Raw genomic sequence first — 24374 nt, 5'->3', positions numbered from 1 at the left:
GTAAATACTAGTTCTGTTTGCAGACTCAGCCAGCTTGAATTTGGAGTATGAAAGTGGTGGAGTGGGAGTGGGGGAGGGTGCTGGTGGTGAATAGTGACAGGAAGCCTGACTTAATTCACAATTCTAAACTGTGTACTGAACTGAGGTACCACCTCATGCCAGTCAGAGTGGCTAAAATGAACAAATCAGGAGACTCTAGATGCTTGCGAGAATGTGGAGAAAAGGGCACCCTCCTACACTGTTGGTGGGAATGTAAGCTGGTGTAACCCCTCTGGAAAACAGTATGGAGGTTCCTCAAATAATTAACAATAGAACTCCCCTATGACCCATCACTAGCACTGCTAGGAATTTACTCAAGGGATACAGGAGTGCTGATCCATAGGGGCACATGTACCCCAATGTTCATAGCAGCACTCTCAACAATAGCCAAAATTTGGAAAGATCCTAAGTGTCCATCAACTGATTAATGGATCATGAATATGTGGTTTATTTATACTATGGAATACTACATGGCAATGAGAAAGAATGAAATCTGGCCATTTGTAGCAACATGGATGGAACTAGAGGGTGTTATGCTGAGCGAAATAAGTCAGGCAGAGAATGACAAATACCATATGTTTGCACATATAGGTGGATTAGGAGGAAGTTAACAGGGGACGAAGCGAGAGAAGAAGGGGAAAAATAGTTGGGGAGAGGGAGGGAGGCAAACCATGAGAAACTCTTGATTGCTGAGAACAAAATGAGGGCTGATGGGGGTGGGGAGAGAGGAAGGGGGGTGATGGGCATGGAGGAGGGCACTTGTGGGGATGAGCACTGGGTATTATATGTAAACCAAGTTGACAAAGTTAAACTATAAAAAAAAAGAAAAAAAAAGAAACTGTGTACTGCAGCCCCATTTTACCAGAGGGCTCTGCACTGGGAATTAGAGAGATGTGACTTATCTATATGAGTAGTGAGGGACAAGTGACAAATAATAGCCCTTATTTTTTTAGAGTAGTTTTTGGGCCAGGGAATAATGCCCAGCAATTACATGGGAAGCCAATTCAAGAGAAACTTTTCAAAGAAATATGTTTTCTCCAATTGAAAAAATATGACGGAGAACATTTCCATAATGAGATTTCCACAATGTATACTCTGGCATAATAAGCCAAAGTAGTTTCACATTTCTTTGCAAGTTTCATTTTAGGAAACAAATAGTTGAATAGATATTTCCTATGGGTGACATAGGACAATAAGCCTTCATACAATGTCAGTAACACTCACCAGGAGTAAGCAGCAGAGAATGGAGAAGTAGATGAGATCCCACAGAAGAGCAGAGAGCCAGTAAGTAAGTACAGAGACCCCACTCACAAACTGGATGTGCTTTGCCTTCGTGGTTCTCTCAGTCACTGTCTGAAGGCAAAAGCTACCGACCACAAGTGCCATGCCAAAAGCCAAACATATTACAATTTGTAATCCATTTGTAGGTCTACAGAGAATGAAATAAATGATAGAAATTATGAATAATAAGTAGAAAGCAATGATTTCAGTAGCTATATTCAAATGTATATGGCCAGATAGCAAGGGCTATATTAAGGCTCAATTCCTATAAAAGGAAAGTCACACATACTTTACGTTGGAACCATGAAGAGCGACAGGTTGAGGCTTGTTGGAGACTTTGATTGAAGCATTGGGACCAGAAAGTGACATAAAAAGAATGTTGTCTAACACCGCCAGTGATATTGCAGCTGAATGGTATGCCTCATTATTGAACAAAATAGTAAATACTGTTTTGTTTTTCTCAACCTCAATGGAAACTGCAATAATGGAGAACTCATGAAATCCTTTATTTTCCATTATATGTTTTGTTACCTTACCTAAAATGAAGAAAGAAATTGATCAGTGAGTCAACATCCAATAAATCACCTACTATTGATATTGAAGAGGAAAGACATTTTTCCCCCTTTTTTCTCTCCCAACCTCCCACAATGGCTATTTCAAATCTTTATGTTTCTCTTCAAGAATTCTACTTTATCACTAATCTCGACAATAATCTCACCATAGAGTCTACAACTTGAAAACACAGTGACTTTCAAAATTATTTTGGTTATTCTAGGTCATTTGCATTTTCATATACATTTTGGATTTCCTTGCCATTTCTGCAAAAAGTCTTGTGGTATTTTGATAAGAATTGCATTGAGTCTCTTGAATGCTGACAAAAACTGAGGACTGATGGATGTGGGAGGGAGGGGGGGATGGGCATAGAGGAGGACACTTATGGGGATGAGCACTGAGTGTTATGTGGAAACTAATTTGACAACAAACTATTTGTAAAAAAAATAAAAATAAAATAAAATAAAATAAATATTAGGACTCAAAAAAAAAAAAAAGAATTGCATTGAGTCGATAGATAACTTTGAAGAGACTTTCTATCCTAACAATATTCAGGCTTTCAATCTGTGACATGAAATATCTCTCCAAGTATCTAGAACTTAAATTCCCTTATATTTTATAATTTTCAGTGCACAAGTCCTGTACTTATTTTCTTAAATTTATTTTTAAGTATTTTATTGTTTTTGATACAATTGTGAGTTTTGGTAATTTGTGTTTTCTCCCCATAGGAATGGGGTAACTTCACCTAAGTTGAGAGTTAAAAAATTTCAGTCTGGGGCGCCTGGGTGGCTCAGTCGGCTGAGCAACCGACTTCGGCTCAGGTCATGATTTCACGGTTAGTGGGTTCGAGCCCCGTGTCGGGCTCTGTGGTGACAGCTAGCTCAGAGCCTGGAGCCTGCTTCAGATTCTGTGTGTGTCTCTCTCTCTGACCCTCCCCTGCTCACGCTGTCTCTCTCTCTCTCTCTCATATATAAAACATTAAAAAAAATTTTTTTAAAATTTCAGTCTGAAAAACTCTGACTTTTTCATTGGAGTGTTTACTCCATTTACATTTACTGTAGTTATTGATATGCTATGATTCATATCTTCCATTTTTCTATTTCTTTTCTATGTCTTATCTCTTTGTTCCCGTTTCCCTACTATTGCTACTTTATGTCAAACACATATATATATTTTTTACTATGCCAATTAAGTTCCTTTGTTGTTGCTGTTGTCGTACTGTTTTTATTTATTATTTTGAGAGAGAGAAGGCAAGTGGGGAAGAGGAAGAGAAAGGGGCAGAGAGAACCTCAAACAGGCTCTGCACTTTGATGCAGAACCTGATGTGGGGACTGAACTCACGAACCATGAGATCATAGCCTGAAGTCAGATGCCCAACCAACTGAGCCACTCAGGCACCCCAGTTTTACTGTTTTTTTTTTTTTAAGTTTATTTTCTCAGTGGTTGCTCTAGGGATAGCAGTATGAATCCTGATTTAATTAGTTCAGATAAATACCAACGTGTTCTGATAGTGTACAGAGATTTTGCTCCAATATCGTTCCCTTTCCTCCTCCCTTTACTGTGCTATTATCACAGTATAAAATACACTTTTATACATTATAAACCCCTTCACACATTATTGTAGCTATTTTTTGTCTGAAAAACTCTTTATTCCTACTTCAATTTATAACTATTTTTATGCAATTATATTTTAAATAATTTAGAAAAAAAGAGTTTATACACCTATACTATTTATATTTACCTAGGTAAATCTTAGCTAGTGCTCTTATTTCTTTGTATGGATCAGAGTTACTGTCTAGTGTTCTTTTATTACAGCCTGAAGAATTCCTTTATCACTTTATAGGGAATGTCTATTGGTGATGAACTCTCTTGGTCTTTACCTTGGAATGTCAGTATTTCTTCTTCATTTTGAGGGAGAAATGTACTGTTTATAATATTCTTGACTGACAATTCTTTCTTTCAGCACTTTTTTTGTAATCCCACTTTCTTCTGGTTTCCATGTTTTCTGACAAAAGTCAGCTATTAATCTTATTGATAATTCCCTAATAAGTCATATCTCTCTTCTGCTTTCAAGATTTTCTTTCTTCTTCTTCTTCTCCTTCTTCTTCCTTCTTCTTCCTTCTTCTTCCTTCTTCTCCTTCTCCTTCTTCTTCTTCTTTAGACTGCACACCCAGTGTGGAGCCCAGTGCAGGGCCTGAACTCACAACCCTGAGATCAAGACCTGAATTGAGATCAAGAGTCAGACACTTAACCAACTGAACCACCCAGGCACTCTTTTTCTTTGACTTTCATTAGTTTGATTATGATGTGTCTAGGTATAAATATCTTTGAGTTAATCATATTTAACACTTATTGAGCTTGTATGTAAAGATTAACATTTTTGTCAAATCTGAGAAGTTATCAGTCATTATCTCTTCAAATTATTTTTCTGCCCCTTTATCAGTCTCCTCACCTCTGGTACTCTCATTATGTATATGTTGGCATGCTTGCTGTTGTTCCATATATAGCAGAAATTCTGTTTTCCTCCCATTTTTCTTCTTTCTGTTTCACAGACTAGATGCTCTTTACTGACCTACTTTCAATGTAGCTGATTCATTCTTCTGGCAATTCCAATCTTTTGTTGTACCTCTCTGGTAAACTTTTAAGTTCAGTCATGTTTTTCTTTTCCTAAGTTTTTTATTTTTTAAGCTTTAGTTTTTAACTCCAGTTAGTTAACATACAGTGTAATATTGGTTTAAAATTTACAATAGTAAGTCAAAACTTCTGTACACCACCCAGTGCTAATCATGGTAAGTGTATTCCTTAAGCCCCATCACCTTATTAACCCATCCCCCATACCCACCTCTCTAGTAACCATCATTTTGTTCTCTATAATTGAGAGTCTGCTTCTTAATTTGTCTCTTATTTTTTTTCCTTTTCTTTGTTTTGTTTCTTCAGTTCCACATGAGTGAAATCATATGGTATTTGTCTTTTATTTCTTTTCATTGTCTGACTGCCATGGCTAGGATTTCCAGTACTATGTTGAAAGATCATTGTTCCTGATCTTAGGGGGAAAGCTTTCAGTTTTCTCTTCTGACCATGATGTTAGCTGTGAATTTTTCATATATGGTCTTTATTATGTTGAGGAATGCTCTCTCTAAATTTAATTTGTTGAGGATTTTTATTATGAATGGATGTTGTACTTTGTCAAATGCTTTTTCTTCCCCTATTGAAATGATCATATGGTTCTTATCCTTTCTCCTGCTGATGTGATGTATCACATCGTTGATTTGTGAATATTAAACCACGCTTACAACCCAGAAATAAATCCTACTTGCTTGTGGTGAATAATTTTTTTTTCTATATTGTTGGATTTTATTTGCTAGTTGTTGAGGATTTTTGCATCTGTATTAATCAGTGATACTGGCCCGTGGTTCTCATTTTTAGTGGTGTCTTTATCTAGTTTTGGTAGCAGTATAACGCTGGGGTCATAAAATGAATTTGAAGTTTTCCTTCTTTTTCTAGCTTTTGGAATAGTTTGAGAGTAGGCATTAGCTTTTTTTAAATGTATGTGAATTGCTGTGGGATTTTTATTGGAAGAGGTAAAAGTACTTAGTAACGTGGGCTAACAATTGGGCTGAATACCCCTCCCTCCCAAACATGTTCACTGTCCAAAACTTAAAATAATGAACTATGGAGAGAACAGTTGAGATCGTGATTGAAGGTTATGGGAAGGAAATATGGAACATATGTCAGCAGTGAATAGACCAAGCCCACACTGAGAGGACCAGGAAACAGAGGTTGCGCAAAGAATGTGAGCACACATCTCTGAATCATCCATGGATAAATGTGTATAAATATACACATTTGTGTTTCTTTTCATCTCTCCATTTTGCTCCATTCTTCTCATCACCATTCTAGTTTCTCTTTCCATAGGAGGGAAAAGAGAAGGGAGTTAAACAATCATCAAATTGTGACCAGACCCACAAGCATTAGGTTCTCAATTTTCTGAGCTAATACCGGACCCTTTTAAGTATTCACCTGAGCGCCTAAGAGTCCTTCTGCATTTGTTCTGGGATGTGCCATATGACTAGATTACTCATTACACTTCAGGTCAACTATGTTCTTTCAACTTACAGCCTCAAGACTGTCAAGTCAATTGAACTGGACCATTATATGGCATTGATAACCACCTACTACTTTAACAGATCTGGAGCTTCTGTTAGACATCATTGGCTTTTGTGTTGCCCCTCATGAAAGCTTCTAGGCTTTTGTGTTGTCCCTCATGAAAGCTGCTTTCCAAGTGTAATCATTGATGAGGTTTGTTCTAGCTGGATATTTTTCTCCTAGACTTTGAGCTCCAACTGTACACTTTTGACATGGTTGCTATGAAATTTGGCATTCTGTAGATGTCATCTGATGACTTCTGTAATAAAGCGTGAATGGCTTGGACATAGTCCCTTTTCTGAAAACACTCACGGTCTTTGTTCTTCTTTTCCAAAATCAGGTCAGTGTTTACATAGACCAACTGATTTGCTCCTTACAGAGCTTCTCTGACTCTTGATAATTCTTGGGTACTTTTGGGGTTTAGTGATCTGTGTGACCAGAAATCATTTTTAATTTTCTATGTACAGCAAGCTTAGTGAGTGTTATTTCGCCAACAAGTCATGTATCCAGTTACACCTGTCAACTGTTGACTAGATTTGAGAAGTTCACAGCTAAAGATTTCTCTCACTGAACAAAATAAATTAATTTCTTTCTGTTACTTCATTATTAATTTATATAAATACAACAGATTTCTGTACATTGATTTTGTATCCTGCAACTTTACTGACTGTGCATTAGATCTGTGCAGATTTGTGCAGTTTTCTTCTATAGTCTTTCAGGTTTTCTATATATAGTATCAAGTCATCTGCCAATAGTGAAAGTTTCACTCCTTTCTTACTGATTTGGATGGTTTTTATTTCTTTTCGTTGTCTGAATGCTGCAACTAGGACTTCCAGTACTATGTTGAATAAATGTAGTAAGAGCGGACATCCCTGTCTTGTTCCTGACCACAGAGATAAAGCTTCCCATTCTAACCCATTTAGGATGATATTAACTGTGAGGTTTTCATAGATGACTTATATTGTGTTGAGATATGTTCTCTATAACCTTATTTTATTGAGTTTTTTTTTTTTATCATGAATGACGTTGTACTTTGTCAAATGCTTTTTCTGCATCTACTGGAATGATCATATGGTTATCTTTTATTTGTGTGGTATATCACGTTGATTGATTTGCAAATATTGAACCACCCTTTGCAACCCAAGAATAAATCTGACCTGATTGTGGTGAATGATTTTGTAAATGTATTGTTGGATTCAGTTTGCTAGTATTTTGTGGATAATTGGCCTGTAGTTCTCTTTTTTCATGGTGTCTTCATCCAGTATTAGGGTAATGCTGGTCTTATAGGATGAGTTTGGAAATTTTCCTTCCTTTTCTATTTTTTGGAATAGTTTGAGAAGAATTGGTGTTAACTCTTCTTTAAATGTTTGGAAGAATTCCCCTGTGAAGTCTTCTGGTCCTGAACTTTTGTTTGTTGGGAGTTTTTGATTACTGATTCAATTTCTTTGTTGTTCACATTTTCTATTTCTTCCTGTTTCAATTTTGGTAATTTATATGTTTGTAGGAATTTATCCGTTTCTTCCAGGTTGTCAAATTTGTTGGCATATAGTTTTTCATAGCATTCTCTTAAGGTTGTTAGTATTTCTGTGGTTTTGGTTGTTATTTCTCCTTTCTCATTTGTGATTTTATTTGAGTAATCTCTCTGTTTTTCTTGATAAGTCTGGCTAGGGGTTTACTGATTTCATTAAAAACTTCAATGAACCAGCTCCTGGTTTTATTGATCTATTGCTTTTTTCTTTTAGCTTCTATATAATTTATTTCTGTGGTAATCTTTATCATTTTTTTCTTCTGCTGGTATTAGGCTTGATTTGTTATTTTTTTGCCACCTCCTTTAGGTGTAAGGTTAGATTGAGATTCTTCCTACTTCTTGAAGTAGGCCTGTATTGCTGTATATTTCCCACTTAGGATTGCTTTTGTTGCATCCCAAAGGTTTTGAACTATTGTGTTCTCATTTTGATTTGTTTCCATGTACTTTTAAATTTTTTCTTTAATCTCCTAGCTGACCCATTCATTGTATAGTAGCATGTTCTTTAACCTTCATGCATTTGTGGTCTTTCCAGATTTTTTTCTTGTGGTTGACTTCTAGATTCACAACATTGCGGTCAGAAAATATGCATGGTATAATTTCAGTCTTTTTATATTTATTGAGACCTGCTATTACCTGATATGTGATCTATTCTGGAGAATGTTCATATGCACTCATAAAGAGAGAGAGCAAGAGATAGGTGAGAGTAGGGGAGGAACAGAGAGGGAAAGAGACACAGAATCTGAAGCAGGCTCCAAGTACTGAGCTATGAGCACAAAGCCTGACGCAGGGCTTGAACTCATGAACTGTGAGATCATGACCTGAGACAAAGTCGGATGCTTAACGGAGCCATCCAGGTGCCCGACCTCCCCTCCCCCCCTTTTTTTTTTAAAATCAAATCTGACATCTTATGTCTTTGATTGGAGCATCTAATACATTTATAATTAAATAAATTATTGACAGATACCTATTTATTGTCATTTTATTACCTGTTTTGTCATTGTTTCTGAAGATTTTCTCTGATCCCTTGTCTTTGTCACTTTTAGTCTCTCCTTTTCATTCAAAGAGTCCCCTTTAATATTTCTCATAGAGCTGGTTGAGTGGTTAACAGCTCTTTTAGTTTTTGTTTGTCTCTCTTTCTTTTCTGAATGATGGCCTTGCTGGATATAGTTTCTTCACCACAGATTTTTCCCTATCAGCACTTTGAATATACCAGGGCACTCCCTTCTGGATTGCAAAGTTTCTGTTGAAAAAATCTTCTGCTATCCTTATGGGTTTTCCTTTTTCAGTTAACGAGTTCCTTTGTCTTTCTGATTTTAGGTTCCTTAATCACTATATTTTGTAAATTTAATTACAACATGCCTTGGTGTGGGTCTGCTTTTGTTGATTTTGTTGAAGTTTTTTGTGTCTCCTGGATCTGGATATCTGTTTTCTTCCCCAGATTAATGAAATTTTTAGCTATTATTTACTCAAATAAATTTTCTGCCCCCTTTTCTCTCCCTCTTCTAGGACTCCTATAATGTGAATGCTATTACATTTGATGGAGTCATTGAGTTCTCTGTCTATTCTTGTGTTGCATAATTACTTTTTCTCTTTTTTGTTCAGCTTGATTACTATTACTGTGTTTTCTAGGTCACTAAGTCATTCCTCTATTCTTCCATCCTGTTGTTCATTCCATCAAGCATGTTTCTGATTTCATTTCTTTTGCCTTTATCTCTGCTGTTACTCCTTATCTCTGTGATAAGAGTCTCACTCATATTTTCCACCCTTCTCAAGTCCAGTGAGCATCCTTATGATCACTGCTTTAAACTCTTTATCAGTCATGTTACTTATATCTCTGTTTCCCTTAGATCTCTGGCTGTGGCCTTGTCCTGTTCTTTTACTTGGGATAAATTTCTGTCCCTTCATTTTGTCTACCTCTCAGTGTCTATTTCTCTGTCTTAAGAAAGTCATCTGTGTCTTCTGCTCTTGAAAATAGTCACTTTATGAAGAAGAGGTCCTGGAGTGCCTTGCAGTGTAGTGTCTCCTGTTCAGCAGAACCTGGCACTTTATGAGAGTGTCCTGTGTTGCTTACCCCTGTTCTGTATGAGTCACTTTTCCTTTCAGTGCAACTGTCTGCACAGACTTTCTGCATGTTGTGGGTTGTGTCTGCTCTCTGTGGTGTTAGTGGGACCCAGGTAGGCCAGCTCTGAGGGAGTATGCTAGCTGGAGAACTTGAGAGTAAAGCAACAGCAAAAGTCTATGTAGCCCCTGACTCTCTCAGGTGGCTCTGTGTTTATGCTGGGGTGTAAGGGTAAAAACAGTGCCTGTCAGCTTCTTCATTTTTGAAGTCCTTAAACACATTCTACAGTCAGCGTTTACTGTCTCCCATTTGCCCCCAGCATTGTATAAACTGACATATTTACGTTGCCTTGCCATGTAGGCTTCTGTCTTTAAGGACTGTGACTGAGCTATCACTCACCATTCTGGCTCACCCAGTGCTTAGTCAACATACTTTTAAAGCTCTGGGCTCCAAGTACCACTGGTTTTGTAAACTCATGGAATTCAGCCCCTATGGTTTTTAAAGGCAAATATTTAAATTGGCCTTTAGACTAGACATTAGATTAGTTTTCCCTGTGTAAGGGCCCCTTTCTCTGACTTTTCTACTCTTACAGCTCCCTCCCTGTTGCAGGCAGGTTCCCTCTGCTGTTCTGACCTTCCTAACCTTTCAGATGCAGCTTCTCTATATTTAGTTGTGGTTTGTTCTGCCAGTCTTTAGATTGCTCTCTTGTTTGTTGACTTAGATGTGGATAGTGTCTAGTTGAAAATGTGGGACAGAGTCCTACTCTATTTTCCTTCCACTTATTTTTCTCTCAGTCATGCTTTTCAACTACAAAATCTCCATTTATTTTTTAAAAATGATTTGTTTCTTGGGGCGCCTGGATAGCTCAGTTGGTTAAGTGTCTGACTCTTGATTTCAGCTCAGGTCATGATCTCACAATTTGTGAGATTAATCCCCACATCTGCACTGACAGCATGGAGCCTGCTTGGAATTCTCTCTCTCCCTTCCCCACCCCTTCCTCTCTCTCAAAATAAATAAAATAAATAAACTTTAAAAAAATGATTTGTTTCTTGATTAATATTCTCTTTATGGAGACATAGTTACTATAATTGAATTCTTTAAACAAATTTCCTTTAGTACTTTGAAAATATTTGTGACAGCTGATTTAAAGTCTTTGTGTACTAAGTTTAATATCTGGCTTCACTCAAGGACAACTACCGGCTTTTTCTTCTCCCTGTATACAGGTCATATGATTGTTTCTTCCTGTATTAATTTTCTGGGGCAGCCATGAGAAAGTACCACAGTATGGGTGGCTTAAATAACACATTTTTTCCCCCACAGTTCTAGAGGCTAGAAGTCCAAGTCAACATGTCAGCAAGGTTATTTTCTCCTGAAACCTTTTTCTCCTTGGTTTGTAATTGAGGGGCAGAGAGAGAGGGAGAGAGAGAATCCCAAACAGGCTCCATGCTGTCAGCACAGCCGGATGCAGGGCTCAATCATGACCTGAGCTGAAATCTAGAGTTGGAGGCTTAACTAATTTAGTCACCCAGGTACCCCCTAATCTTTTCTTTTCTTTCTTTTTTCTTTTTTTTTTTTTTTACAAATAGTTTATTGTCAAATTAGTTTCTACATAACACCCCCTAATCTTTTCTGATAAGGATATCAGTCAGACTGGATTAGGGCCTACCCTAATGACCTAAGTAAATTTAACTTAATTATTTCCTTAAAGAACCTGTATCCAAGTATAGACACAATCTGAGGCACTTGGGGGTAGGACTTCAATTTATGAATTCTGAAGGGACACAATTCAGCCCTAATTCCCTTTCTGTTATTGCTGCTGTTGTGGAAACTGGACATGTAAGATAAATAGTGTAAGAACTCTGGTACCTGAACTCCCCTCCCCATCCCTTGTTTGCTGTTCCTGTCTTTTTTTTTCCTCCTTAACTTGTCACTGTTCATTTGGTTAGTGACTTATGTGGACTAATTCTGTAGATTCTGTATCCTTTACCATGTGCAGCCACTTGTTTCTTTGACAGGCTTAAAAAGAATCTGGCTTTTATTTTTAAAACTGTATCTTAGAAATCATTCCTGGGTCAGTATACTTTAGTAATCTGCTAAAAGATTTTTTTAAATGCCTAGAGCTAGTAAGTCTTCCATTCTTTGTCAAAAGGATCTGTGTATGAAGGCACACCTTCAAATTTAAGACAGTTTACAGGTTGGCCTCAACTTCTAATTTCTTGCTTGACAGGGTCTCAACATCAACTAAAGGTTTCTGACTGGAGTCTTCTTCCCTACTATTCTGAGACTTTAATATCCTCAGGAATGTCAGAATTTTTCAAAGTTCACTTTTATCTAGCTCTCTAGGTATTCCCTCAAAATTAATTTCTGGTTAGGCTCTTACTTGGCACAACTGAAATCACAGTCTTAGCCAAATGTGATGATGTTACCAGCAGACTGCAATTGTTTTTATTCATGCCCTAGGGATAGGGCTTTTTCCAGAAAGCTAAGCCCTGATTCAAATCCAATAGCAATAATCACCTGGGTATGGAGTTTTTTTCAGGGACCTGCTATTTTAGTCAAAGTATTGATAGTGCTCTAGGAATGGGGCTTTTAACACAGCTCTAAATGGATCAGTTCTTTCAATCAACTCAAGGCTTTTCATAGCTACCATGATCTGAAGAGGGAGTGTGACAGGAATAATTCTAAGTTAAAATGCCACGGACCTTTACTACTGTTTTTATAGAGGTTTGGTATGCTTTTTTTCTTCTTTGTTTCTTTGTTTCTTTCTTTTGTTTTTTGGATATACTCCTTTTAAGTTTGTTCTATGCTTTTGGTTAATTTCCAGTGTTCTTATTGGCTGATTTAAAGAAATTGTTTTCCAAGTATTTTTGTTGCTTTTGTGGGAAAAGAAGTTCATTTCATATGAAATAATTAAAATTTTCCATTTTACTAAGTTTTGGAGTAATTTGCTACATAGGAATAGTTAACAAATAAGCCACACAAAAGGGTTGCTTTTACTATTAAGAAAGATAATATAGAGTGTTTATTATGGTTTTTACCGAAGGGAAGCATTGAACAAACTAAGTATAATCATTTATACTACCTTTAAGAAATTAGTTCTGAGGAGCCAGTCTTTTAAATCTTCAGCCACCTGTTTTTAAAAGATGAATACAGTAGCCTGAAGGACAACCTTCAGATGTTGAAATCAACATTTCACCTTGAGAGCTTAGAGAAACATTTCTGTTATTTTGGTCAGAATAAAAATTCAGTACTAAATTTCACAGGAATATAGTATTTTGGCTCTTTTACTCATCCTCTTAAAGTATCCTACAGCCAAAAATGCCTCCGTTAATTATTAACTTTTGTGGCCAGTTGTCTTGAAGTATACTTTTTTTTTTGCATCTGATTTAGCTGCCTCTAAGATACCAGTAATTAGGAAAAGAAAGAAATGGCTAGCTAAATATCAACTAATTAAGTCCCTTCTTTGTAACTAACACAAATAGGTCTTCATATAGTAGCACTTTTTTCCCTATGGGTCTTACCTTGCACTTCCCGAAGTTCTTGATTCTTACGTTTTAGAAAAATCTCAAGATTATTTATGAGATTCAGAGCCAAATCAGAATTCCCTGAAATTGAGTAAGGCACAATTGTTCGACCATACTGACTCAAATCCAATTCTCTGGCAGGCAGGTCATAATGTGGGTTTACAGTTATTAATTGGTATGTAGTTAAAACCAAAATTACAGATATATGTAACAGTATCAACTTCCAATTTCGCCAAGTGAATAGTGCTCTCTTTATAAACATGGAATGAAATTGCTGGAGGTAAAGTGAAAACTAAAAAGAGTAAAGAAACATAGCATTACAATGGGTGGTGACCCAAGCAGGAAATTCATAGCGAAATCCATTAATACAAATGATTAAAATTTTTATCACACTAGATATACCTAATATATACATCCTAGAAGCCAAGAAAATTAGGTGGCATAAAATTTTGTGTAAGGTATTAAGGAAAAGGATTAATATCTGTTTTCTGATCTAACTACATTGAATATCTTATCAAGATTTTATTTATTAATATGTTTTCAGTCTTTCTGATCAGAAAAAAATTATATTTATTTCTTTTACTTAATATTAAACCATAATGTATTTGTCCATTTTAAAGGGAAATATCCCCATAAAACTTGTATATAACTATTATGCTTTGCTAGGTTTTGATATACAAACTATGGAATATAGTGAGAAAATGCTTCTAATCTGGTTAGCCAATATCTTCTGATTACAACAGTCATCAGAACTTTTGGATCTTGTCTTGGAACTGAACAAAAGAGAATTTATGAGAAAAATAAATGAGAACTTTTCAAAGTGATTCAGAGAATTGACAATGGTGAATGGAGCAGCTCTGCCCTTGCCCAGAAATAAATGGGGTTAGGAGTGCCTGGGTGTGTCAGTCGGTTAAGCGTCCAACTTCAGCTCAGGTCATGATCTCATGGTTCGTGGGTTCGAACCCCATGAAGGGCTCTGTGCTGACAGCTCAGAGCCTGGAGCCTGTTTCAGATTCTGTGTCTCCCCCTCTCTCTGCCCCTCCCCTGCTCTCTCTCTCTCTCTCTCAAAAATAAATAAAACATAATTTTTTTTTTTTTAAAAAGACAGAAATGGGGTTGTGATACAAACTGGCCCATATCTGGCTGGATCTTCTATGTCTTTATTATTATTTGTCTATTAAACAAAGTGTACACATAATACCCAAGCCAAATACACTAGGTTTACATTCTTAGTGAATTTGCTTACCCCAGTATTAAATTTAATGTTATCAATTTCATTTAATCTAGAAAAAAGAGGTCTCTCATGGTATCTGGAAATATTCGTATTCCACTTCATGTCTTGTCTTACATTCTGGCCCTTCAAGGAAGGAAAGTGGGTAGCCCGAACATCCATTTGGGAATTTGCCAGGCTGTTGACCCTACAAGCACACATAAATAACAAAAAGCACAAAATATTTCATTTTCCATATAGCCTCAATTTATTTAATTCAGGGAATGTCAAATAAGGTTCCAAATTTGGAACACTCCTTGATCTCTGTCACTCATTATGAGGTATACTGTATAGAGGCAGCATGGTAGCAGTGGCTCCCAATAAACCAAAGGGCTGCTGCAAAACCACAGCAAAGTTTCTACCATTCTGAGACAACATGAGAAAAACAATTACAATATATTGTAAGTTTCATAAGCTGAACTTATTTAACTTAAAACTTACCTTTAATCAAAGATTATAACTCTCCTTTGGGGGTTAAAATATTCTTTGTTTTGTGAAATGATGGGGACATTCACAGAACAGAGTTTTCATTTTTAAGTCCTTACATTTCCTACTACTGCCTATGTTTAAAACTGGCTCCTTGTCTGTGGATACTTGAAAGAGATGAAGAGATATATAGGAGAGACAGGGAAGATTGATTAATTACATGAGTCAAAATGGTAAAAACCTTAATAGAAAATATATGATTTGAAAGGTATATTTTTCTAAGTCACATATTTATCAAAATCTTTAAAATACCTTCCTGCTAGTATTTGTATGAAACAGAACAATAATAAATTCTGAACTCTGACAATTAAAAGCAGTGAGGAGACTGATGGATTCTGTACCTTAAAAAACCATATATTGTATTTAATAATATAGTTTAAAAATCTGCTTTAAAATATTTTTGTAGCATGGTTTTGTTTGATTCTAAAAATTTGAGGACTACTGTGCTTTTTTAAAAAAATTCTTTTAAATGTTTACTTATCTTTGAGAGAGAGACAGAATGTGAGCAGGGAAGGACAGAGAGAGGGAGACACAGAATCCAAAGCAGGCTCCAGGCTCTGAGCTGTCAGCACAGAGCCCTTCACAAGCAGCAAGATTGTGACTTCAGCTGAAATCAGACACCCAACTGACTGAGCCACCCAGGCACCCCAGGACTACTGTACTTTTAAAATAGAATCATTAAATATTTTTTCTGTCATCTTCCTTAAGTTTTTGGCCCTCATATTTTATTCATTGGTATATATTTCCATTAGGAAAACATTAGAGAATATAAATAAGTGGAAGGCAAAATATTCCTACTACATAGGGATAACAATGATATTTTCCACATATCTGTATAAAAAGACACAAACATATATATACTCTCTTAAAAGGAGCAAATGGATTATATTCAGTCCATTTTTTTGAAGAGTTCTTTTTTAAAAAATGCTTTTTTATTTTTGAGAGAGAGAGCATGAGCAGAGGTGGGGCAGAGGATCCAAAGCAGGCTCAGTGCAGACAGCAGACCCAATGCGGGGCTGGAACTCATGACCTGTGAGATCATGACCTGAGTCCAAGTCAGACACTCAACCAATTGAGCCATCCAGGCGCCCCCCCCATTTGTTTTATTTTATTTTCCAGCTTTAGTGAAGTATGATTGACAAATAAAAATTATATAAGTTTAATGTAGAGCCCAAACGTCTATCAACTGATGAATGGACTAAGAAGATGTATATATAAACAATGGAATATTACTTGATGATGAAAAAGAATGAAATCTTGCCATTTGCAACATTGTGGATGAAACTGGAGGGTATTATGCTAAGCAAAATAAATCAGAGAAAGACAGATATGGTATGATTTCACTCATGTGTGGAATTTGAGAAACTGTTAACAGAAGACCATAGGGGAAGGGAAGGGAAAATAAGACAAAAACAGAGAGGTAGGCAAACCAGAAGAGACTCTTAAATACAGAGAACAAACTGAAGATTGATGGAGGTGGGGACTTGGGAGTGGGAAAATGGGTGATGGGCATTGAGGAGGGCACTTGTTGGGATGGGCAATGGGTGTTGTATGTAAGTGATGAATCACAGGAATCTAGTCCTGAAGCCAAGACTACACTGTATGTTAGCTAACTGGACAATGAAAAAAATAAAATAAAAAGAAATGACTTGATTAAAAAATGGGCAAAGGAGAGAGGGTTCAGGAAGATGGCAGAGTAGGAGGATCTTGAGCTTACCTCATGGCACGGACACACCAAAATAACAGCTACATCTGTGCAACTAACCATGAAAATGGCCTGAAGATGGGCAGAAGAGACCTTACACAGCTAATCATAGTGAAGAGGCCACATTGAAAAGGGTAGGAGGGGCAGAGACACTGTAGGGAAGCAAACCCCTTGAGGAACTAACCACAAACAGGAGGGACGCCAGAAGCATGGAAAAGCAAGAGGATCAGATCCCACACCAGTCACCCCAAACACTGAGGGTCTGGGAAGATGAGTCCCTATAACATTTAGTTTTGAAAACCAGTGAGGGTTAACATTAGGAGCTTTGAAAATGGGTGGGGCTTAACTCTAGGTAATTTGGCTTTGGGAGAATTGGAGAGCAAAAGGAAACTGAATCCTTAGCCTAAAAGAGCCAGCATAATAAATATTGTAGCAGAGAAACTAACTGCAAACAGCTGGCCTGACTGCTGATCTGGCACACCTAAAAGCCCACTGTGGCTGCAGAGAAGCCCATCAAGAGCATAGAGACCAAACCCTGCCCAGTGTGCCAACAGCAAGTGAAGCAGGTCATTGCAGCAGAATGGACTGAAGGCAAAGGTGGCTTAGCCACAGCAATAGGGCACATGCAGCCTATACAGGAGACCTATGGCGTGCCTGGTTCTAGAGACCAGGAAGCATGGAACTACAGGACACCATAGGAGTTTTTATATACAAAGGCACTTCTTTCAAAAGTCGATATATCTGATATCCCTAATACACAGAAACAAACACAGACAAAACACAGAGAGTTAGAAAAAATGAGAATACAGAGGAATATGCCTCAAATGAAAGAAAAGATGAAATCACAGCAAAAGAGCTACATGAAATGGAGATAAGCAATATGCCTAATAAAAAATAAAAAAAATATAAAAAATTCAAAGTAATGGTCATAAAAATACTCACTGCATTGCAAAAAGAGTTGATGAACTCAGTGAGAAATTCAACAGAGAGAGAAATATAAAAAAGAACCAGTGAGAGATGAAGAATTCAATAACGGAAATAAAAAATACACTAGAGGGAATCAATAGCAGATTAGAGGAATCAGAAGAATGAATCAGTGAGATGTAAGAGAGGGTCTTAGAATGCAACTGAGCTGAACAGCAAGAAGAAAAATATAAATAAAACAAAACATGAGAGTAAGTTAAGCAAACTCTGGTGACAACATCAAGCATAATAATATTCATATCATAGGCATCCCAGAAGAAAAAGCAAAAGAGAGAAATAATAACTGAAAACTTCCCTAATCTGGGGAAGGAAATAGCTGGATCCATGAGGTACAGAGAGCCCATAACAAATCAGAAAGAAGAGCAAAACTGGTGGTACCATAATCCCCAGATTTCAAGATATTATAAAAAGCTGTAGTAATATGGATAGTACAATATTGGCACAAAAATAGACATATAGTTCAATGTAACAAAATAGAAAGCCCAGGGAGGAGGGCACTTGCAGGGATGAGCACTGGGTGTTATATGGAAACCAACTTGACAATAAACTATTTGTAAAAAAAAAAAAAAAATTATTCAGGAAAAAAAGCACCCAGGCACATCATAATTAAAATGGCAAAAAGTAATGTCAAGACAGAATTTTAAAAGCAGCAAGAGAAATGAAAACAGTTATATATAAGGGGAACCCTATAAGGCTATGAGCTGATTTTTCAGGAGAAACTTGCAGGCCAGAAGGGAGTGGCATGATATATTCAAAGCACTGGAAGAAAAAAAAACCCTGCAACCAAGAATATTCTACCTAACAAGCTTATAAATCAGAATAAAAGGATAGATAAAAAGCATACCAGATAAACAAAGGTTAAAGGAGTTCATCACCACTAAATCAGCCTTAGAAGAAATGTTAAAGAGAATTCCTTGAGTGGAAAGAAAAGGCTAAAAGAAAATTATGAAAGGAAAAAAATTTCACAGGTAAAAGCAAATATATAATATAGGTAGTATATTACTCACTTTATAAGTATGGAGGTTGAACCACAAAAGTAGTAATCAATTGTATCTACAAAAATCAGTCCAAGAGATATACAAAATATAAAGATGTAAAATATGACATTGTATATGTAAAGACATAGAGGGGAGAATAAAAATTAGTGCTTTTGGAATATGTGCAAACTTATACAACTATCAAATTAATATAGACTGCTATCCACAAATATTATATATGAATGTAACAGTAACTACAAATCAAAACCTATTCTAGATACACAAAAAATAGAGAGAGTGGAATCCAAACACAATGCTAAAGAAAGCTATGAAACCATAAAGGAAGAGAACAAGAAGACAAGAGAACTACAAAAACAACCAAAAAACAAAGAACAAAATGGCAATAAAAACATACTTATAAACAAATAATTACTTTAAATTAAATAGAGTAAATGCCCCAGTCAAAAGACAAAGGGTGATTGAATAGATAAAAAACCTAAACCCATCCATATATAGCCTATATGAGATTCACTTCAGACCTAAAACACATACAGACTGAAAGTGAAGGGCTAGCAAAACATATCCCATGCAAACGGAAGCAAAAAAAAAAAAACACAAAAATAAAAAACAACCCCATCAGAATATCAATACTTATATCAGCCATTATAGACTTTGAAACAGACCGTAGCAAAAGACAAAAAAAGAGCACTACATAATGATAAAGGGAAACGTTGAACAAGTGAATAAATATCTATGCACAAAATACCAACAGCAGTTTTCACAAAACTAGGACAAGTAATCCTAAAGTTTGTATGGAACCACAAAAGATCCCAGATAGCCAAAGTAACCTTGAGAAAGAAAAGCAAAGCTGGAGATATCACAATTGCAGGTTTCAAGATATACTAAACAACTGTAGTGATATGAATAGTATAGTATTGGCACAAAAACAGACAAATAGTTCAGTGGAACACACTACAAAGCCCAGAAATAAACTAACCTTCATATAATGAATTCATCTATGACAAAGGAGACAAGAATCTACAATGGGAAAAGACAGTCTCTTGAATAAAAGGTGTTGGGAAAACTGGACAGCTACATGTAAAAGAATAAAACTGGACTACTTTCCTACACCATACACAAAAATAAACTCAAAATGCATTAAAGACCTACACGTAAGACCTAAAACCATAAAAGTGCTAGAAGAAAATACAGGCAGTAATCTGACATTGGTCTTTAAAACATTTTTTCTAGATATGTCTCCTCTGGCAAGGGAAACAAAGCAAAAATAAACTACTGGGACTAAACCAAAATAAAAAGCTTTTGCACAGGAAAGGAAACCATCAACACAACAAAAAGGCAACCTACTGAATGAGAGAAGGTATTTGCAAATGGTATATCTGATAAGGGTTTAATATCCAGAATATGTAAAGAACTTCCACAACTCAACACCAAGAAAATAAAATAATCCTATTAAAAATTGGCAGAAGCCCTGCAAAGAGAGACAACCTTGATACCAATGTGTAGGGTCTAAGGTTTTAACTTGTAATTCCCAGTGGCAGGTAGAGCAACTGTTATTCAGATAATCACTTAAATATTATTCATTTCATTCATTTATTCATCCAGGAAAATTTTTGAGTATCTATTTTGGGACACTGTTTGTGGCCCCAAGTACAGTCAGTGAACAAAACATACTTGGCCCCTGGCTTGTTCTAGCTGTAGTCACAAAGCAACTTTTTCATAATTTTGCTTCCTGTGTAGCTTGCCTAGAGACAGACAAAAGACAATTTGATTGAATAGCCAAGAGGCAATTTCTCACTATAAATTATTACAATTTATTTATCATAAATTAAGTGGCATACACACACACGCACACACACACACACACCAGTCTTCTGTGAACCTAATTCATGTGAATGAATTGAGAAACTGACAATATTAAAACACTGAGTCTTAGAGAATGCAGTCTAGACCTAGCTCTGTCATAACCTTAATCAGAAAAAGGACATTTTATGAAATCTTTTGAAAGTTAACCAGCTTATTTTGCTTTGTGACAGCCTGAACCCCCTGAGAATTTTCATTCTGAACATTTTTGCAGTGTAAGAACCAAACCACAGGTGAATTACTAAAACAGGGTTAGGTCAAAATTTTAAACTAATTTCTAGTACAGACTTCAAGTTAGAACTTTTCCTACAATGACATGGATAGTCTTTCTTCTTCTTGACTAACTCTTTTTATCTTTTAAAAAACTTTTTTAATGTTTTATTTATTTCTAGGAGAGAGAGAGACAGCGTGAGCAAGGGAGGGTCAGGGAGAGAGGGAGTCACAGACTCTGAAACAGGCTCCAGGCTGGCAGTCAGCACGGAGCCCGACGCGGGGCTCGAACCCACGAACCGTGAGATCATGACCTAAGCGAAAGTCAGACGCTTAACCGACTAAGCCACCCAGGCACCCCTCTTCTTGACTAACTCTTAAAGTATCTACCACAGAGAGACACATGCATCAAGGCTCAAGCCCCAAGTCTTTACATATTCTCGGCTGAATGTATGGAAATATATTAGCATAAAATATGAACATATTTGAAAAAATTCATAACTGTGATTACTTCATTCCAATACAAAGAGGGTGGGGTTTGTGCTCAAACTGATGTAGCACTTTAGGGGTGAAGGACTTTTTTTTTAAAAGGTCATTATTACCCACTTAAGAAAGACTTCTTCCATGGTAGTGATTGAGGCACCAAAGCTGGCAATGCCCAGTTCTTGCTGTTTCTCTTCCAGATCATTAAACAGAGCTTCAAACCTGAAAGGAGAGGAAGAGGAAAAGAAAGAACTAGCACTGGTCTAGATAAATTTTCTTTTTTGTTGTTCATTTTATTTTCTAGAAAATGGAATTTCAAAAAAATGTGAACACTTTCATTTAATATGTAATTTTATTTCCAACTATGTTCTTCTTCTATTGTTTTCTTAAAAGCTTTTTATTGTGGTAAAATATATGAAACATTACATTTACTATTTCATCATTTTAAGTGTACAATTTGAGTAGCATTAAGCACATTTGCAACCATCACCAGCATCCATTTCCAGAACTATTTTATTTATTTACAACAATTTTGTAAACATTTATTATTTACTATTGAGGGAGAGGTGAGGGAGGGAGGGGGGGAGGGATAGGGGCAGAGACAGAGGGTGATAAAGAATCTGAAGCAGGCTCCAGGCTCCAAGCTGTCAGCGAAGAGCCGGACATGGAGCTCGAATTCATGAACCATGAGATCATGACCTGAGCTGAAGGTGGATGCTTAACCAACTGAAGCACCCAGGTGCACCCATTTCCAGAACTATTTTATGGTCTCAAACTTAAACTCTGTACCCGCTAAACAGTAATTCTCTATTTCTTCCTTCAACCTCACTTTAACTTTCTGTCAATATGAGTTTTCCTATTCTATGTGCCTCATATAAGATGGAATCATACAATATTTGTCCGTTTGTGTCTGCCTTATTTCATTCAGCATAATTCTAGAATCATCCATGTTGTAGCACACATCAGAATTTCATTCCTTTTTAAGGCTGAATAAAAGTCATTGTATGAATACCCAACATGTTGCTTATCCATTAATTCATCAGTGGGACATTTGGGTTGCTTTTATCTTTTGTAATTTGTGAATAATGCTGTTCTGAACATTGGTGTACAAATACTTGTTTGAGTTCCTACTTAATTATTTTGGGTATATACTTAGAAGTGGAATTGCTGAATCATATGGTAATTCTATGTTTAACTTTTTGAGGAACTGTCTTAGTGATTTTCATAGCAGATAGACCATTTTACATTCCCAATAGCAATGTAAAGTGTTCTAATTTCTCCACATCCTTTCCTGCATTTGTTATTTCTCATGCTTTTTATTTGCATTTCCCAACTGATTAGTGATGTTGAACATCTTTTCGTGTGCTTACTGGCTATTTGTACATCTTCTTTGGAGAAACGTCTATTCAATTCCTTTGTCCATTTTTGAAATAGGTTGTTCAGGTTTTTTGTTAGATGAATCTTTAATACTGTTCCCACAATAAGTTCTGATTAGGCATGGGGAAAATGTTTAGTAGATCATTCTTCACTGCAATACTTATTATGAAACAAACAGAGATGAGGAAGTTTCCTTTAGCAAATTTGTACTCACTGTAACTTGACCTTTGATATACAGTCTTTTGTTGTCCTAAGAAATTATCAACTTACTTTTTATAAGTATTTAGGACTCTAGTTGATAAAAGTTCATTTGTTCACATACAATTCCAATATCAAATGGAAACTTCCTATATCAAATTACATGAGTTATAAATAACTAAATGACAAAAAATGGATTTAGTGAAGTAGAAGTGGGGTACTAAGATTTATCAGCTAAGTGAGGTGTATGAAAGTTTTACTAATTGTGGTGTAGTTACATCAGGGATTCTAACAAGTAATTTTACAAGGATGAATGGTTTTAAGTTCCAAAGATCTTCAAAAACCCATTTACTTCTTAAAGTACATCTCTAATTCCCAATGAGGGACTATCAAAAGCCTATGTACGATTACCCTCACAGATGGTAACTCAAAACTCTCCATCTTCTAAATTTTCTCTATATTTTAGGCTGAAATCCATTTCCATCTCACTTTACCTAACATTGATTATTTGTTCACCTCTTACCCCTAAGTTCAATCTGACTCCTTTTCCTATGACAACTCTACACATATTCTTTTTTTTTTTTTTGCAGTAATTTTTTTTTTATTTTGAACACCTGTTTCTTTTTCTTTTTTTTTTTTTTTTACAAATAGTTTATTGTCAAATAGTTTCCACATAACACTCAGTGCTCATCCCCACAAGTGTCCTCCTCCATGCCCATTCCCCCCTCCCCCCCACATCCATCAGTCCTCAGTTTTTGTCAGCATTCAAGAGTCTCTCATGGTTTGCCTCTCTGCCTTTTGAACTAACATTTCTTTTTATTTATTTATTTATTTATTTATTTTTACAAATAGTTTATTGTCAAATTAGTTTCTACATAACACTCAGTGCTCATCCCCAAAGTGCCCTCCTTCATGCCCATTCCCCCCTCCCCCCCACATCCATCAGTCCTCAGTTTTTGTCAGCATTCAAGAGTCTCTCATGGTTTGCCTCTCTCCCTTTCCCCCACCATTTCCGCCCTTCTTCTCCCCCTTGGTCCTCCGTCAAGTTCCTCCTAATCCTCCTATACGTGCAAACATATGGTATTTGTCCTTCTCTGCCTGACTTATTTCGCTCAGCATAACACCCTCAAGGTCCATCCATGTTGCTACACATGGCCAGATTTCATTGTTTCTCATTGCCATGTAGTATTCCATGGTATAGATAAACCACATCTTCTTGATCCATTCATCTGTTGATGGACACTTAGGCTCTTTCCATGTTTTAGCTATTGTGGAGAGTGCTGCTATGAACATTGGGGTACATGTGCTCCTATGCCTCAGCATTTCTATATCCCTTGGGTAAATTCCTAGCAGTGCTATTGCTGGGTCATAAGGGAGTTCTATTGTTAGTTTCCTGAGGAACCTCCACACTGTTTTCCAGAGGGGCTGTACCAGTTTACATTCCCACCAACAGTGCAGGAGGGTGCCCGTTTCTCCACATCCTCGCCAGCATCTAGAGTTCTCTGATTTGCTCATTTTAGCCACTCTGACTGGCGTGAGGTGGTATCTCAGTGTGGTTTTGATTTGTATTTCCCTGATGAGGAGGGATGCTGAGCATCGTTTCATGTGTCTGTTGGCCATCTGGATGTCGTCTTTGGAGAAGTGTCTGTTCATGTCTTCTGCCCATTTCTTCAC

The 24374-nt window shown here is 36.5% G+C and overlaps 1 protein-coding gene across 1 annotated transcript in view; it reads right to left on the bottom strand.

Moving 5' to 3' along the window:
- The window catches only part of LOC120233266 (ATP-binding cassette sub-family A member 3-like), a 130802-nt gene that overhangs the window by 53582 nt on the left and 52846 nt on the right, over positions 1-24374 (bottom strand). Inside the window, exons 12-16 of the mRNA XM_039234412.1 lie at positions 21249-21347; positions 14376-14547; positions 13127-13421; positions 1610-1856; positions 1264-1468 (exon numbers count right to left, since the gene is read on the bottom strand). Of these exons, the coding sequence (XP_039090343.1) occupies positions 1264-1468; positions 1610-1856; positions 13127-13421; positions 14376-14547; positions 21249-21347 (1018 nt within the window). The remainder of the gene's footprint in view (positions 1-1263; positions 1469-1609; positions 1857-13126; positions 13422-14375; positions 14548-21248; positions 21348-24374) is intronic.

Source organism: Hyaena hyaena, unplaced genomic scaffold (genome assembly GCF_003009895.1).
Source record: "Hyaena hyaena isolate Hyena2069 unplaced genomic scaffold, ASM300989v1 scaffold_88, whole genome shotgun sequence".
Classification (NCBI taxonomy): Eukaryota; Metazoa; Chordata; class Mammalia; order Carnivora; family Hyaenidae; genus Hyaena; species Hyaena hyaena.
The sequence above is the reverse complement of the archived record's forward strand: the minus strand, read 5'-3'. Positions and strand labels throughout refer to the sequence as shown.